Source organism: Phacochoerus africanus, chromosome 8, assembly GCF_016906955.1.
Source record: "Phacochoerus africanus isolate WHEZ1 chromosome 8, ROS_Pafr_v1, whole genome shotgun sequence".
In the NCBI taxonomy this organism is placed as follows: domain Eukaryota; kingdom Metazoa; phylum Chordata; class Mammalia; order Artiodactyla; family Suidae; genus Phacochoerus; species Phacochoerus africanus.
The window spans coordinates 103542643-103561165 of record NC_062551.1 but is presented as its reverse complement, the minus strand read 5'-3'; the positions used below and the strand labels follow the sequence as shown (position 1 = coordinate 103561165).

The 18523-nt window shown below is 40.7% G+C and overlaps 1 protein-coding gene and 1 pseudogene across 2 annotated transcripts in view; one reads left to right on the top strand and one right to left on the bottom strand.

The window, feature by feature from the left end:
• Positions 1-2425: 2425 nt before the first annotated feature.
• On the bottom strand, positions 2426-3244 carry LOC125134480 (chromobox protein homolog 3-like; annotated as a pseudogene).
• A 2422-nt stretch (positions 3245-5666) lies between these two features.
• The window catches only part of SMCHD1 (structural maintenance of chromosomes flexible hinge domain containing 1), a 151793-nt gene continuing 138936 nt past the window's right edge, over positions 5667-18523 (top strand). For both annotated transcript variants that reach the window (XR_007136643.1, XM_047793835.1), the window contains exons 1-2: positions 5667-5843; positions 18338-18413. Coding sequence is in view for 1 of the 2 variants with exons in the window: in XM_047793835.1 (XP_047649791.1) it covers positions 5667-5843; positions 18338-18413 (253 nt within the window). In the remaining variant the exon portion in view is untranslated. The remainder of the gene's footprint in view (positions 5844-18337; positions 18414-18523) is intronic.

Below are 18523 nucleotides of genomic sequence, written 5' to 3'. Positions count from 1 at the left end.
GAAGGGAACCACTCAGGGGCTGGACTATGTAACCAGCTTTGCCCAATGACATTAGCAAATGTGACGCAAGCAGAGCTTTGCTGTGCATTTGTATATTGGAGCTTTTCCTTTTGAAATTCTGTGACATCTAAGTAGGAAACCAAGATATCTATTAGAGATGCCTAAGAGAGAAAGGTGAGCTTCACTTCTCAACAGCTTTAGAAAACTGTCAGCCAAGTGAGGTGAGACTGTCATGGACCATATAGCCCTGGTCAAACTGCCAGGTGACTGCTTCTTATTATCATAAGTGAGCCCAGCAGAGCTGCCCAGTTAAGCTCAGCCAAAGTTATAGAATCATGAGCATTTATAAATGGTTCCTATTTGAAGCTAAGGTTTTTTTTTTTAATGTGAAAATATTTACTGTTCACTAACATTTAAAGTAAGCAATACATAGTTGGATAACATTCTGATTACTACAACGTCATTGTTTTTCCTGACTTTTGCTTGAATCAGTAACACAGATACTGAAAAGGAATGGGTTGGATAAAGAAAAAAACATACAGATCAATAGATTGCAAAAGTTTGTCATTCATTTATGCTACCAGGTCCCAATCATCTGATTAGTTTCGTAAGCAAAGACTGTCCACTAATCATAATCTTTTGGTCAATATAGCACAAAGATTTCAAATTTTCATAATGGAATGATTCTATAGAAGAAATTCATTTTTTTATTTTAATTTTTTCCATTTTAGGGCTGCCCCTGTGACATGTGGAAATTCCCCGGCTAGGTGACGAATTGGAGCTGCAGCTGCTGGCCTACACCATAGCCACAGCAACGCCAGATCCAAGCCACATCTGCAACCTGCTCCAAAGTTCGTGGCAATGCCAGAGCCTTAACCCACTGAGTGAGGCCAGGGATCAAACCTGCATCCTCATGGATACTAGCTGGGGTTCTTAACCTGCTGAACCATCACAGGAACTCCTAGAAGGAATTTAAATGCTCATCTAAGCTTTGTTTAGCTAATTAAATACACCAGTATTCAGTTTCCTCAGCAATGGGAAGTCAGTAGTGATAAAAATTTTCAGGAAGTTTTGCAAAAGAACTGTTGCGTTTATATGACTATAGATATGAAAAGCCTGCTTTAAAATTTCCAATTCAAATTGTTTATATATAAATTGACTAATTAATTACAGAAACATCTATTTGATTGGAAAGGCTATGGCTTCAGGAAAATATTCAATTTAGCTTGAGGTGATCTATTTCTTAGGTTGCTAAGAATGATGGCATCCCCATGGAGTTCCCGTCGTGGCGCAGTGGTTAACGAATCTGACTAGGAACCATGGAGGTGGCGGGTTCGGTCCCTGCCCTTGTTCAGTGGGTTAACGATCCGGCGTTGCCGTGAGCTGTAGTGTAGATTGCAGACGTGGCTCGGATCCTGCGTTGCTGTGGCTCTGGCGTAGGCTGGCAGCTACAGCTCCGATTAGACCCCTAGCCTGGGAACCTCCATACTCCGCGGGAGTGACTAATGTAAAGGCAAAAAGACAAAAAAAAAAAAAAAAAGAATGATGGCATCCCCAAAACAGCTTGAACTTACTCCTGAAAAAATGCCTTTTTTGTTTTAATGAATGTAAAGAAAACCCTGAGGAGTTCCTGCTGTGGCTCAGCAGTAACGAACCTGACTAGCATCCACAAGGATGTGGGTTCAATCCCTGGCCTTGCTCAGTGGGTTAAGGATCCCGAGTTGCCATGAGCTGTGGTGTAGGTTGCAGATGCGACTCCAATCTGGCATTGTTGTGGCTATGGTGTACATAGGCCAGCAGCTATAGCTCTGATTTGACCCCTAGCCTGGGAATGTCCATATGCCACACGTGTGGCCCTAAAAAGCAAAAAAAAAAAAAAAAAGTCATGAAACCCAACAACAACCTTTTACATACATACTTATATATACACACAAAAGCAAATAAACCCAGAATGGTCCTTGGGCATCATAGATTAAACATAATAAACATAAGTTCTGTTTGAGGAATGGTTACAGAAGTTTAACACTTTAGAAAAGTTGTTCTTGGAGTTCCTCTATGGCTCGGTGAGTTGTGGGTTAAGGATTTGGCATTGCCACTGTGGCAGCTGGGGTCACTGCTGTGGCTTGGGTTTGATCCCTGGCCTGGCAACTTCCACATGGCCAAAAAACAAACAAACAAAAACTTGTTCTCTAATGCAGAGAAAATAATATACCATGCTATCAAATATTCTTTTCTGACAAATGATACAACTACAGAATGTTTTTGTTTGTTGAAAGTAACCAGTGCTATCGATGGAAAAAAAATTAAAAATTCCTTACTACTACTCAAAATGAACACATCAAGCTTGATTTTCATTAGAATGTAGTTATTTTTCATACTAATGAGGCATAAACCAAGACTCAGATTTGTATATGTATATAAACAATTATTGAGCATCTTCTGGACAAGAATGCCAAGTGTGTCTCTCTTCATAAAAAGCAATTAAAATTTGAGCATATTTCATCTTTGCCTCTTCTCCAGCACTGAGTCTACCTCACCTGTATCTTTCTATTTCCTGAGAAATATTAATTCTCCACTGCTGTACGTAACAGCAATTATTTGCCCAGTATCAAGACTGTTGGCAAAGCGTCTTGTTTGTCAGCAGAATCTCTTCTTTGATTTCCTGTCATCAGATTCACCGTCAGATGAAGATTTTCTCTTGTACCATTTTTACCAGCTTTTTCAGAATTAAATACTTTAACTTTGGATAATCTAAGTTTTCTTCAAGTTTTCAAGTTTTGTCAGCATCTAAATCCCTTCCTCTGAAGGAAATATTTCACCCTCCCATTCATTACACACATCCAATATTTTTTCCACCACAAAATCTTCAGGCTCTACATAGACTTATTTTACTCTTTTTCACTGTTTCCCATTTTTTGCAATATAGTTTTATTTGATCCCATTTTCAATTTTAGAGTTGAAGAGAAATTATTCACTGCTGCCCAGCAAATATGGGTCTGGGTCTGTGGCATCTCAAATCATGGTGGCCACATCCCAGAGGTAGGGCCATAGAAAGTTGTACAATAGGTCACTAAGTTTGGGGGTAGGTTGTTATGCATCAGTAGATAACTGATACATGGACACTTAAATATTTATACTCTATACAATAAGTTAGCTAATGGAAATAAAAACAAAGAGAACTAATTATGGGACTGGGTCATTTCAAACTTATTTGTGATAAAAATTAAAGAACAAACATCATGGATAAACAACAAGGACCTACTGTATAGCACAGGGAACTGGAGTCAATATCTTGAAATAACCTATATATGGAAGAGAATCTGAAAAAATATGTATATGAAACTGACTGAATCACTTTGCTGTACACCTGAAACTAACATTGTAAATCAACTATGCTAATTTTTTTTTTTTTAAAGCAACAAACATCATCTTTCTTTGCTGAAAAAGTTATCTGGGGAGTTTCTGAAAACAAAAGTTGTTGGGCAAAAGTTCTGAGGCTGTTTCAGACTGCCGAACTGCCATAGAAGACAGTGATTCAGAGTTGATGTCTCAACAAGATACCTATCAATATTTCCAACAAGAGTTGCCCATAGTATTGTAGTACACTTCCCTAGCAGCATTTTGGATTTCTCCAAGAGACTTTCTATTCTAACGACATGAAAAGAATTTCTATTTGTATTCATGTATTTGCCTAATTCAGTATTATAGAGAAATGGGAAATTGCCCTGGTGATGAACTTCTAGCCCTAGTCCCAATGCGAAGAAAGAAGCAATTTATTTCACTCATTAAGATCCCCCAAAGGCTTTTTTTTTTTTTTTTTGGTCATTTAAATCAAACACCATTACATATAATGTGCTGCAAGGAAAAGTTCACCTGAACTAGAGAGGTACAACATAAGTCAAAGAAATCACCTAGGAGTTGGGGGTTACTTTGGTTTCAGCAACACCACCTCTTTCCCTTCAGAAACATGAATGGCGTTTGGCACAAATTTTATCTTCCACCATCTACTGCTCCATTCTCCTTACTTCTAGCTCTATTCTTTGTTCCCCCCCCAAAACATGCCTTCACACTTTTGTTCCAACTGTGCGTTCTACTTTTAATACCTTATATGTCTAGACAATTCCCCCCCCCCATTCTGAAACAGCTTTCTTTGGACAAGCAAATCTAGACTTCATTACCCAAACTTTTGACCAATCGAAGAATCTCCCAGTCTGCTGTTTTGGGCTTAATGAATTTAAATATCACTCTCAAGCACATACTATTCACTTAATATTTTTAAGAACTGGAGAGTAAATGGCTAAGCCTAGTCCTTAAACAATATTACTTGTTGCTGAGTTGGGGCACTACATGGGCAGCGCAGGGATTTTTTTTTTAGCATTATTCTCTTATTACTCAATGAATTTATTACATTTACAGTTCTACAATGATCATCACAATCTAGTTTTATAGGATTTCCATCCCACACCCCCAGCGCATTCCCCCACCCCTCAAACTGTCTCCTTTGGAAACCGTTTTTTCATTATCTGTTCTGCAAAGAAGTTCATTGTGTCCTTTTTTCAGATATGGCAGATATATTTAATGAAGGTCAAAAAAGGCTATTATCTTTGAACATAGTAAGTTAAGCCTTCTGCGAACACCAACTGATTCCTAAGGACTCTCTGGTGCAGGCATTCTTCTTCGCCACGCTCAGCAGCGTAACGGTGCCGGTGGTGGTGGTGGGGGGGCGCGTGCCTGACGCTGAGACCCTCGGCGGCCGCGGTGACGTCACGGAACCTGGGTGGCAGTGGGGGGAGATTTTTAGGGCCTAACTTTGTTTCCCGGGGCCAAGCCAGGCCCACAGAGAAACACTAGGAAATGGGACGGAAAAAGCTCCGGAGCAGGGTTTCTCGGCGTCCGTCGGTTTCTCCCGCGTGGGGACCCACGTGCTTGCGGCGGGGGCAGATCTACTTTCCACTTTCCTGCTTCCCACCGCAGCCTTCACACGACCCAGCTGCTGAGGGCGCATCCGTGGCCGCAGCCCTAAGAGCTCGAAGGCAGGCAGTCTCGGTCATGGCGAGGCGGGAAGGTACCAGGACCATCTCGGCTGGGGTAAAAGAGTCCCTCGGGAGACTCCCCCAGCCGCTCCCGGGGCGGGCTCTCCCGCCTCAGCTGCTGGGCCACCAGCTCTAAGGACCCGTAAGGGACCGCGCTTCCCTCCATCCGAAAGGGGCGGACCCAGGTCGGTGGGTGCCGAAGCCCCGCCCCGGCCCGCGCGGACTGCCGGATTCGCCCCGCCCCCTCTGCGCCGAGGGGCTCTCTCTTCCTCCTGCGCCACAGTCCCAGGCGGAGGCACTGGTGGCTGGTTGCGCTGCAAGCTCGCGTGGGCGGCGGCGGGTGCGGGTCCAGGCCTTGAGAGGAGCGCGCCGCGCGCCCCCTCCTCCCCCGGAGCAGCGGGCCGCGGAAGTGACGTGAGCCGGGGCAGGAGCTCGTTTGAATCGGTTCCCGGGTGATCCTCGCGCCTGCCGCTGCTGGGCCGCCGTCGCTGAGGGAGGAGCTGAGCGCGCCGGGGTAGAGGCCTCGCGCCGCCCCGGGGGCTGGAGGTGTAGGCGCCGCGCGGAGCCTGCATTTCGGCCTTCAGCGCGGCGGCCGTAGGCGCCGGCGCCGCTGTTTCTCTCTTCTCCCACAATATGGCAGCGGCGGGCGGCGGCGGGCCCTCGGTGGGGACTGGAGAGGGCGGTGGAGGCGACAGCTACAGGACGGTGTACTTGTTTGACCGGCGCGAGAAGGAGTCTGAGCTGGGAGAGCGGGCGCTGCAGGTGGGGGAGCTCTCGGACTACTCGGCGTTCCGCGCCTCGGTGTGTCAGGTACGCGAAGGGGCGGAGGAGGGAAGCGCGGGTAGAGTTGGGGTTGGGAGGGTGTCGGGAAACCCTAGTTGCTCACCCTGGGCAATAAACCTGTCACTCGGCCCTGGACCTGCGGCCTTGGCTTCGCCGTCCCGGGTGCCCACCATGCCCGAGGCCGGGCGGGGAATCTGGGCCGGGTCTCGGAGCCGGCTGGTCGGTGGCCCTCCCCTCTGGTCTTCCCGGCCCTGTTCCGGAGGAGGCGCCGCTAGGGGTTTGGTACCGCGGGTTTAATGGGCCCGGGGCGACCTCGAACTCAGAGGACGTGCAGCTCATCTTCCAGTCGGGAGTCGCTTGTGTCTCTTTCGGATGAAACTCCCCCCCCCCGCCCCTCTTTTTAATTAAGAAAAGAGTAGACTTCTGCCCCGTGGCTGTTAGGAGTGTTGTGATAGAAGTTGAGAAATGCCTAGAGTCGATTTTCTTCGGGTTCTTTAAATGATGCAGTTTCCCGGCTCGTTCTGTCAAGGTTTGCAGGCCCGCCCTGGGGATTCTTCTGTAGTGGAAACACTTGACCAAGGAAGCCTCGCAGGTGGAGCTGCCCTGCCGGCTCTCTGCACCCCTAGCCCCACGGGAGTTCCTGAGCAAATCGAAGAGTGTCCTGGGTGGCTCTGGAAACACCAAAGGACTTAGATGCTCTCTATATTATTTTGCTGTAAAAGTTAATGACTGTGTGGGAAAAGTCCTACTTTCAACTGAGGAGTCTTTTCTGTCTGAGGTGGTGTTGGTGCTTCGGCTTTAAAGAAGGGATGTTGGAGTTCCCGTCGTGGCGCAGTGGTTGACGAATCCGACTAGGCACCAAGAGGTTGAGGGTTCGGTCCCTGCTCTTGCTCAGTGGGTTAACGATCCGGCGTTGCCGTGAGCTGTGGTGGAGGTTGCAGACGCGGCTCGGATCCCGCGTTGCTGTGGCTCTGGCGTAGGCCGGTGGCTACAGTTCCGATTTGACCCCTAGCCTGGGAACCTCCATATGCCACGGGAGCGGCCCAAGAAATAGCAAAAAGACAAAAATAAAAAAATAAAGAAGGGATGTTGTCAGGAGTTGTATTAAGCACTTGGGCCTCTTTTTAAGCCATAGAGAACACTTAGCTTCCAAGGAAAAAGGACTTGGTCTAAAGCAGTGTTTTAACTTGAGTAGGCTGTTTTGATACTATTAATTCTGTTGCTGAAATAATTGAAATCAAGACCCATAGGAAAAACAAAAAACAACAACGACTTGAGAGCAAGGGCTTTGATTTCTTTATGCCTAAGGTCTGGAATTGTGCCTGGCACGTAGTAAATGCCCAAATTAGAAGACAAAATGTCATAAAGTCAGAAGTTCATCCTTGTGCCTGGACATAGCAGATTCCCATGTGTTTGAAAAGTGAATGAATGTTCATCTTTTTTGAGAATGTATTCAAAACCAACCAGGAAAAGGAAACTTTTTTTTTTTTTTTTTTTTTGCAGTGGCCCGGGCAGGCGGAAGTTCCCTGGCCAGGATGAACCGAGGCCATAGCATTGACAACACTTGATCCTTAATTGCTAGGCCACCCAGGGAACTCTGGAAACTATGTTTATTATGCTTGTAGTTGATTATATAAAATATATTGATTATGTGTAGATTTAAAATCATGGCATATAAAAATGGTTTTAAAATAACAGCACATCAAAGAAAATACGGAACCAGAGGGGGAAAAAAGTAAACCTTTTACTCCCTGTAAAATTTATATCCACTGTTAGCACTTGGAGTTGTTTCTTTGTATCCTTACCGCCCCCCGCCCCCCCCACCTTATTTTTTAAATAGCTGTAGTAGATGTCTGTATTCCATTTTTTTTCACTTAATACTGTCAGTATTTTTCTATTATAATACAAGTCTTCATAATTGAAGTGGTCTGTTTTGTAGCACTTTTTATATAACCAAATATCTTAGTTTTGTTGACATTTGCTTATTTTCAATTTTAAACAGTGCCATGATAAACCTCTTTGAATGCATTGTCTTTTGTGTCTTTATTTTTCTTTGGTTTAGATTCTTAGAAGTGAAATTTCTTGATCAAAAGTCAGGTATATTTTTAAGTCTCTTTTTTGTATTTTAAAATTGCTTTTCAAAAAGATTGTACTAATTTACCTTCCCTCCAGAAATAGTTCTCCCATGTGAGAAGTGTCAGCAACTCTGTTGCATATATAGGGGAAGTGTATTAACCTCTTATTACGGAAGTGGAAACTCACTTTTGGAGATGGTGACTCACTTAAGTCAAATAGCTAGTACAAAAATTAGTCAAACACAGAACCCATATTCTTTCTGTTATACCACTCTGTCTCAAATGATGTTCTGTGTTGTAGGGAATAGATATATTTATTCTATTTCTTCAATATTTTAACTTGAAAATCAAGGAAAGTATTTTCTTTGACCAATTCTTTTCCTCCTCCTTCTTACTTTCCCTGCTGGAATGGAGAAGGTTAAATTCGATTAGATGTGAGCAGAGAGAAGTAGTAAGGGAAAAAAAAAGGAAGGCTAACTTTTACAAAAAAATTAAAACGTCATTCAGATTATGCCACTTAGTCCCATAACTTTGTCCCCATTATATATGTGAAAAACTAAAATTAAGTCTGAGTTTATTGAATTAAGTCTGAGTTTATGTAGTTCATAAACAGTGATATTGGGATTATAATTTAGGTCTGTTTGATTCTAAAACTTGTATTTTTTAAAAAATAGGCTCTACAGTGCCCACACTACTTACTAAAGCCCTCATTTTCCTTGTTAGGGGAGGAGGCAGATAGTGCACTAAATTTAAATTTTTTATTAAAACTTAAGCCAATAAGTATTTGTAGTGCTGGAAAGTATTATGGATTCTAAACTGTTATTTGGGGAAAGCTCACTTTCTGGAAAAGGAGCAATGCAGAGAAAGGAAGAGATAGATTTGGCAGAAGCCCTTAGACCTATGATAAGCAGCTGTTGACTCACCTGAACCCTTGTAGCCTTGCAGGATCAAAGATTAGGAAATAACTTAGTCCCTAAATTCTTTTTTTTTTTGTCTTTTTTGCCATTTTCTTGGGCCACTCCCGCAGCATATGGAGGTTCCCAGGCTAGGGGTCGAATTGGAGCTGTAGCCACTGGCCTACGCCAGAGCCACAGCAACGCAGGATCCGAGCCGCGTCTGCGACCTCCACCACAGCTCACAGCAACGCCGGATCGTTAACCCACTGAGCAAGGTCAGGGATCGAACCCGCAACCTCATGGTTCCTAGTTGGATTCGTTAACCACTGAGCCACGACGGGAACTCCCCTAAATTCTTAATATGCCCAAGCATTAAGTCCTCTGTGTGCAAACCCTCCCCTCCATCCCTAATTTTGAGGAAATGCCTACTTTTTCCTTTGTGTGGTTCCACTATTTCTTGTCACCTCACCATAGCACTTGTTATACTATTGTACTTTTTTAAACATTCTCTGCTCCTTGAGGGTAAGAGCCTTACCTAATATTTGACTTATAGCTATTTAGTTAAATGAATCAGTCTTTTCCTTAAAAAAAAAAAAAAAAGTATGTGTGTATATTATGCTGAAAAATTTCCAAAAGATGAAAAGAAAGTGAAAGAAGATAGATGTAAGAATAGGAGTTCCTACTGTGGAGCAGTGGGTTAATGATCTGGCTTGTCTCTGTGGAGGTGTTAGTGGGAGGATCTGATGTTGCTGCAGCTGCAGCTGTAGTGTAGGTCACAGCTGCAGCTCAGATTTGATCCCTGACCCAGGAACTTCCGGTGCCACAGCCAAAAAAGGAGGAAAAAAAAAAAAAGCGTAGAATGGTAACCTGAGGAGAGCAATAAATGGAAGTTCATTTGATAATATCTTCTACCAGTGCTGAGCCATGAAATCAGCTTTGAGTTTCTTAGAGATCAGAACAGAGAAGGAAAGACAATTGATACAAAATCCACATTGTCTATAAAATAAAAACAGGGGTTCCTGTTGTGGTTCAGCGGAAATGAACCTGACTAGTAACCATGAGGTTGTGGGTTCAGTTGATCCCTGGCCTTGCTCAGTGAGTTAAGGATCCGTTGTTGCCTTGAGCTGTGGTGTAGGTCACAGATGCAGCTTGGATCCTGCATGGCTGTGGCGTAGGTCAGCAGCTGTAGCCGATTCCATGACCCCTGTCCTGGGAACCTCCATATGCTGAGGGTGTGGCCCTAAAAAGCAAAACAAACAAACAAAAACATTCCCACTGCTAAAGATGCAAAACTTTGAGAAAAAAATTCTCCCTAGATTCCTCACAAATCCTGATAAAATGGATGATTCTTACAGATAGGAAAGACTTCTCTTATCTTACCCTTTAATGCAAGGTACACTCTGTGTTATTTAGGGTATTGCAACCTGCTTTAACCAGTTACCATACAAGTTTTTGTAGAGCTTTCTTACTCAAGTGCAATATGGGTGTTCCTGGTTTTGGGATGGTCAGAAACAGAGCCATTGGATATATAATGGCAAAGCACAAATCATTAAAGTCTAGTTTCGCAGAGTTTCAGAGAGATGGCGTTCAGATATTTAGTTTCTGACTGACCTAATCCATTGATGAAGTTTAAGGCATTTGAGGATTTTATGGACTGCAAGTTAGTTAGCCCTTCATAAATATTTCTTAAAATCGGCTTTTGAGAGAAGTTTTTAACAGCATATAGTTTGAAGCTGACCTGAAGACATGCAGGGCAGTTACTTTACTCATTAAAGGCAGATCCATGTGCTTTAATATTAGACCAGAAAAAGGTGGGATTGAAGTGCTCTTATAAAAATGAAAAAGCCAGAGTTCCCAGAGTGTCTTTGCAGCTCCAGGATGCAAGTTTGGTCCTCGGCTTAGCGCAGTAGGTTAAAGGGTCTGGCATTGCTGGAGCTGTGGCGTAGGGTTGCGACTTGGATCTGATCCCATATGGAACTCCACATGTTGCAGGGAGGCCAAAAAAGAAAAAAAAAGATGAAAAGGCCTAGTTAGGACTTTTGCTGAAATAGAATGTGTCTTGCTTTCATAGAGAGAAAGGCAGAAGAAATGTGTGTTCAAGACCAGTTTAGCACAAATACATGAAAGACTTCAGCTTAGTTTGATAAGATAGATTTTTAGACCAAAAGTATGGAAGGAAAAGGGTATGACATCTTGAATTAAAGCATAATGAATAATGTAAAAATATTTAATTTGTTTGTCAAATACCGGAGCTATAAAATAATTTAGAAAAGTTAATGGATTTTAGAAATAATTTTTATGAAGAATTATAGATAAAGCAAAGAAAAATATAGCTCATGTATCTTAATTGAATAATAAAATTATGGAGTGATTGTATGAAATACTTATATATAAGTACTTTTCATAGATCTTAAAAAATTCAATTTGACAAAATAGCTTTTCAGTAACTATAAAAACAATGTATTATGTTCTGTAGGATCTATAAACACATGATCCAACATTTGGGACATTGTAGAAATAAAGTAGTAAGGAACTAAAAATAAAGCCTATCATGATTTTATAAAAGCCTAATTTGTAAAAAACAGTTTTTCTTTCTTTTTTTTTTTTTTGTCTTTTTAGGGCTGCACCCTCAGCATATGGAGGTTCCCAGGCAAGGCGTCGAATCTGAGCAGTAGCCGCTGGCCTACATCACAACCATGCCAGATCCGGAGCCAAGTCTGTGACCACAGCAGTGCTGGATCCTTAACCCATTGAGCGAGGCCAGGGATTGAATGTGTGTCCTCATGGATACTAGTCAGATTTGTTTCCGCTGAGCCACGACTGAAACGCCCAGTTTTTATTTCTATAAACAAATAGAATCTTTTCCTCATCAATGTATTTCTATAACTTCATATCTCTTTGGTGGAATTGTATATGGGTTTTTTTTCCGAGCTATGTTAAAGTTCCTGAGCCAGGGATTGAACCTGCGCCACAGCAGTGACCAGAGCCACAGCAATGACAACACCAGATCCTTAACTGGCTGAGTCACTAGAGAGCTCCAGGATATGAGTATTTTTAATTTTACTAAAGTATACCAAATGACTTTTCGATATGGTTGTTCTTTTTTTTTTTTTTTGTCTTTTTGTCTTTTCTAGGGCCGCTTCAGTGGCATATGAAGGTTCCCAAGTTAGGAGTGTAATCGGAGCTGTAGCCGCTGGCCTGTGTCAGAGCCACAGCAATGCAGGATCCCGAGCCGTGTCTGCAACCTCCACCACAGCTCACGGCAACACCGGATCCTTAACCCACTGAGCGAGGCCAGGGATCGAACCCACAACCTCATGGTTCCTAGTCGGATTCGTTAACCACTGAGCCACAACGGGAACTCCCAATTTTATTTGTATATATAAAAATATATATAGTTTTCCAGATTCTTCTCCATTATAGTTTATTAAAAGGTATTGAATACAATTCCCTGTGGTATACAGTAGGACCTTGTTGTTTATTTTATATAGTTATGCGTATCTGTAAATCCCAAATTCTCAGTTTATCTTTCCCCTACCCCCTTTCCCCTTTGGTAACTGTCAGTTTGTTTTCTATGTCTGTGAGTCTATTTCATAAGTTAATTTGTATCATTTTTTAGATTCCACATATATGTGATATATGACATTTGTCTTTGACTTACTTCACTTAGTATGATAATCTCTATGTCTATCCATGTTACAAATGGCATTTCATTCTTTTTTATGGCTGAGTAATATTCCATTGTATATATATTTTAGGTTGCTTCCATGTCTTGGCTGTTGTAATTAGTTCTGCTGTTAATATTGGAATGCATGGATCTTTTCGAATTAGAGTTTTCGTCTTTTCTGGGTATATGCTCAGGAGTGAGATTGATGAGTCATATGGTAACTCCATTTTATTTTTTTAAGGAACCTCCATACCGTTCTCCTTAGTGGCTGCACCAATTTACATTCCCACCAACAGTGTAGGAGGATTTCCTTTTCTCCACACCCTCTCCAGAATGAATGTATTTATTTACTTATTTTACTTTTTCCTTTTTTGGGCCACACTCTTGGCACATGGAGGTTCCCAGCTGGTCGAATTGCACAGCCATAGCAATGTGGGATCCGAGCCGTGTCTGCCACCTACACCACAGCTCATGGCAGCACGGGATCCTTAACCCACTGAACGAGGCCAGGAATCAAACTCGAAACCTCATGGTTACTAGTTGGATTCTTTTCTGCTGTGCCACAATGGGAACTCCAGAATTTATTATTTTTAGACTTTTTTTTTTTTTGCCATACCCCAAAAAATGGCACGTGGAAGTTCCCAGGCCAGGGGTTGAACCCAGCTCTACCGAAGTGCTGGATTCTTAATATGCTGCACCATGCATAAACTTGCATATTATTTGTAGACTTTTTGATGATGGCCATTCTGACCTGTGTGAGGTGATAGCTCACTGTAGTTTTAATTTTCATTTCTCTGATAATTAGTGTTGTTGAGCATCTTTTCATATGCCTGTTGGCCACCTGTCTGTCTGCTTTGGAGAAATGTCTATTTGGGTTTTCCAGCTTTTTTTTGATTGGGTTGGTTGGTTGTTTAGGCTGTGCCGACAGCACATAGACGTCCCAGGCCAAGGATTGAACTTGTGCCACAGCAGTGACCAGTGCCACAGCAGTGACAATGGATCCTTAACCTGCTGAGCCACTAGGGAAGTTTGGGTTGTTTGCTTTTTGATATTGAGCTGTATGAGCTATTTGTAAGTTTTGGAGATTAATGCCTTGTCAGTTGGGTCGTTTGCCTGTGTATCCCCCATTCCATAGGTTGTGTTTCATTTATGATTTCCTTTGCTGTGCAAAGGCTTTTAAGTTTAATTAGGCCTCATTTGTTTATTTTTGCTTTTATTTCCATTATTGTAGGAGGCAGATGCAAAAAAAATACCAATGCAGTTTATGTCAGTCTTCCGCCTATGTTTTATAGTATCCGCTTAGGAGTTTTATAGTATCCATTTTTAGACTTAAGTCTGTAAACCATCTTGAATTTATTTTTGTATTGTTGTTAAAATCTTTGAATTCATTTTTTTACTTGTCCCTGTCCAGTTTTCCCAGCAATGCTTATTTAAGAGACTATCTTTTTCCATTGTATCTTCTTGCCTCCTAAGGTCAAGATGAGTTGACCCTAAGTGCATAGGTTTATTTCTGGGCTCTCTATCTGTTCCATTGATCCATGAGTCTCTTTTTGTGCCAGTACCATATGTTTTGATTACTGTGGCTTTGTAATATAATCTGATATCAGAGAGCATGAAACTTCAGCTCTTTTTCTTTCTCAAAAAGAAAGAAAGTCTTTTGAAGTCTTTTGTGTTTCTATACAAATTTTAAAATTATTTGTTCTAGTTTTGTGAAAACTGCCATTGGTAATTTGATAGAGATTGCATTGAATCTGTAGATTGCTTTAGGTAGTATGGTTATTTCAACAATATTGGTTCTTCCAGTTCAAAAACATGGTATATCTATTTGTGTCTTCTTATAGTTTTTTGCTTCCTTAGGTAGGTTTATTCTAGGGATTTTATTTTTATGCATTTGTAAATGGAGTTGTTTCCTTAATTTGGCTTTTTGATGTTTCATTTTTAATGTGTAGAAATGCAACAGATTTCTGTATATGTGTGTGTGTGTGTGTGTGTGTGTGTGTATTTTTTTTTTTTGGCTTTTGAGGGCCACACCTGCAGAATATGGAAGTTCCCAGGCTAGGAGCCTGGGAGCTTTGGCTGCCGGCCCATGCCAGAGCCACAGCAACACAGGATCCGAGCCATGTCTGTGACCTACATCACAGCTCACAGCAATGCTGGATGCTTTAACCCACCGCATGAGGCCAGGGATCAAACCTGAGTCCTCATGGATACTAGTTGGGTTCGTTACTGCTGAGCCACAACAGGAACTTCCTGTATGTTGGTTTTTTATCCTGCAGCTTTACTGAATTCATTGATGAGCTCTAGTAATTTGCTGGTGGTGTATTTAGGATTTCTGTGTACAGTGTTATGGCATCTGCAAAGAGTGACAGTTTTACTTCTTCCTTTCCAGTTCGGATTCCTTTTTCTTCTTTGATTGCTATTGCTAGGACTTTCCAGAACTATTTTGAATAACAGTGGTGAGAGTGAGCATCCTTTTCTTGCTACTGATCTTAGATGGAATGATACCAGCTTTATACTGTTGAGTATTGAGTTTAGCTGTGGGCTTGCCATATATGGCTTTTATTGTGTTGTAGTATGTTCTTTCTGTGTCCATGTTCTGGAGAGTTTTTGTCATAAATGGTTGTTAAATTTTATCAAAAGCTTTTTCTGCATCTGTTGAGAGGATTGTATAATTTTTATTTTTCAGTTTGTTAATGTGTTGTATCATATTGATTTGCAGATACTGAAAAATCCTCGCATCCCTGGGATAAATCCCACTTGGTTGTGGTGTATGATCCTTTTAATGGAGGCCTATACTTTATATTTTTAAGACTTAAAAATTTTTTGCCAGCTTCATGGAAATGATAATCATGTTGTTCTCATTTCTCTGATAACTAGTGAGGATGAACATCTTTTCCTGCTTTCTCCTCATGGCTTTTGATATTTTCAGAAATCCTTTTCCCTCTTCTCTCAAAATTACTTCCCTATTTTCCTTTGGATTAATATGTAGCTACTTTAGTTCTCTTGGAATTTGTTTTTGGGTATGTTGAGAAGTGGATTTTATTTATCTTACCTACTTTTGTACAATTAACTAGTTGTCTCAATAATATTCATTGAATAGTTTACTCTTTCCTCAGCAGTTTGTAATGTCATTCTATTTGCCAACTGCCCCCCCCCCCAGTATATATGTGTAGGTTTTTCTTTCAGGGTTCTCTCTTCTCTTCCACTGGTCTGCAGTAGTATATTTTAAGTTAGAAAATTTTCTTATTAAAAGCCTCAAATATATAGAGAGATAATAGCATTATGAACCTATATGTACTCATTATCCTTATTAAGCAGTTTCCAAGTATCTACCACACTAGCTTCATTTTTGCCTCTTGAAGCATATTCCAGGCCTTAGTTCACTTCACTTCTCTATACTTCATCATGCATTTCTATTATCACACCATCAAAATTAACATTTTTAATTGTGTTAACTAATAGTTCAGTTTTTATTCAGATTTTTTTGCCTCAAAATTTTTTTAATACGTGGTTTGTTTAAATCAGGGTATTTGTATTGAACTTGTTTTTTTTGTTTCTTGCAAAATACCTTCCCCAGTCTTTTTTGTTTTTCTTGACATCGACTTGTTGAAGAAATCAAGTTGGTTTGTCTCTCACCTTCCACATTCTGAATTTGTTTGTGCTGCTGCTGCTGCTTTTTTTTTTTTAAATAGCTTCCTATTTTAGTTTAGTTTAGTTTAGTTTTGTCCCTGCCTATGGTGTGTGGAAGTTCCCAGGCCAGGGATTGAACCCATGCCACAGCAGCAACCTGAGCTACCTCAGTGACAGCACCAGATCCTTAACCCACTGACCTGGAATCCTTAACCCAAAGACCAAGGAACCTTTGTCTGTGCTTCTTTATGGTGTAATTGAGCTTATTCTAACTCTATGTGTCCTGTAAATTGGAAGCTGTTTTTAATAACTTATAATAAAGATTTAGGTTCAGCTTTGGGATGAGTAGGCAAAAATACTTTATAGGTGTTGTTGGTACTTCATATATACGTCACATCAGGTGGCATGTAATGTATGGCTGTTTGACCCACTCTTAACAATTCTAAGATCAGATTAGTGGGATTCAGGTGGTTTCGCTGGCTTCCTCCGTAATAAAATTTTGACTTAATGGTTTAGTCATTCATGGTGGTATTCTGATTGCCATTCCTCCTATATTTATTAGCAGGAATTCTTTTTTTTTTTTTTGGCGGGGAGCTTTTTCAGAATTTAAAACAATGTACATCTGGGGGTTCCTTTTTGGTGCAGCAGATTAAGGCTTCAGTGTCATCATTGCTGCAGCTCAGGGGGCGGGGGCCGGGGTGGGGGAATCTCTCCGGAATTCTTTAAAGAACAACTTTGCCTCATCAATTAGAGATAAATGGTTACTCTGAATTTAAGTTGGTGCAAAAAAGCATAATAAATGCTCTATCTAATTCTTTTCTTTTAATTTATCAGTGTTCAGAGTAGGGAATTGGTGCTTTATTTAGTTTCAGTAGTGACCAGTAAGGATTTTTAGTATCACTATGGAAGACCTAAGTATCATTAATATAGATTTTTTTTTAAGTCATCTTGCTTCTAAGGTTGGTCTAGGTTAACTGGCCCATCATTACCTGAAACAGAGGTCAGCCTTTTCTCTTAACTGTGCATTGTCCTATTGTTTAATTTTGGAAAGAGCTTGCATCTTGTAATTTTAAAGATAATGTAAAATTTTAATGAAAATGTTAACTCATCTTTCTAATTATTTTTTGGTTAGTTGTGAAATTTCAGCTTCTTACGGTTTTGTAGTCATTTTCTTTTGTCTTTTTTTTTTTTCTTTTCATTTTTGTCTGCCTTGCAGAATATGGAGTTCTCATGCTAGGAATCAGATCCAAGCCTCAGTTGTGACCTACTCCATAGCTGCAGCAACATAGAGCTTTTGACTCACTGTACCAGGCTGGGTATCGAACCTGCCTCCTGGCACTGCAGAGACACAGCCAATCCGGTTGTGCCACTGTGGGAACTCTTTGTCTTCTCTTTGATTGTTCCTGTCTTTTTCCTATTTATGTTTGTTGATTTTCATCTTTATTTATGAAGGCTTTTTTTTCTCCTCAGGATGCTTTGTTTCCTGTTAAATTTTCAATTTACTTTTTTTTTAAGTTGTATTTTTGGAAAGGGTCATAATAGGTAATAAAGATTGTTTTTATGCAAATATCCTGCATAGTGTAGCTATCCTTTCTTCAGTGTTAAAAAATATTAATCTCTATTTTCTTCTAGTACTTTTGCTTTTACATATTTAAGTACTTAATATATATGAACATAAGTGTTAATGCTTTGCTCCAACTGTTTACTTATATATTCACATGAAGTAATAAGTCTTTTGTCTGGGAGGGTCCTGTTGTTAAACCTTTTGAAAATGTTCACTTAGGAGTTCTCTTCATGGGTTAACAAACCCGACTAGAATCTATGAGGATGTGGATTCGATCCCTGGCCTTGCTCAGTGAGTTAAGGCTCCGTTGTTGGCTCCGGGCTGTGGTGTAGATCATGGATACGGCTCAGATCCTGAGTTGCTGTGACTGTGGCATAGGCTGGCAGCTGCAGCTCCAGTTCGACTCCTAGCCTGGAAACCTCCATGTGCTGTGGGTGTGGACCTAACATATAATAGCAGAAAAATCAACCTTGTTAAGCAAATAGGTAATTTATAAATAGATTTGTGCTTAATTATACAAAGGCAAAATTTGAAAACATTAAGACTGATCTTTTCATGCAAATAAATGTAGCACTAATTGTAGTACTAAGATATACTATTTTATCGGTATTTTCATATTTTTATAAACTTGAATAGTCCATTTATTTTCTTTGTGTAATAATTGATTTTATTTCTCTTATTTTGGATAGACACTTGCCATTTCACCTGAAGAGAAATTTGTTATTACAACAACAAGTAGGAAAGAAATTACCTGTGATAATTTTGGTAAGCAATGTTATGTTTATGCTTTTATATCTGATATATTCTAGTACATCATAGAGCAGTAAATTTTATTACATAGATAAGCATCACAAAACTATTGATGCTTTTGGTTA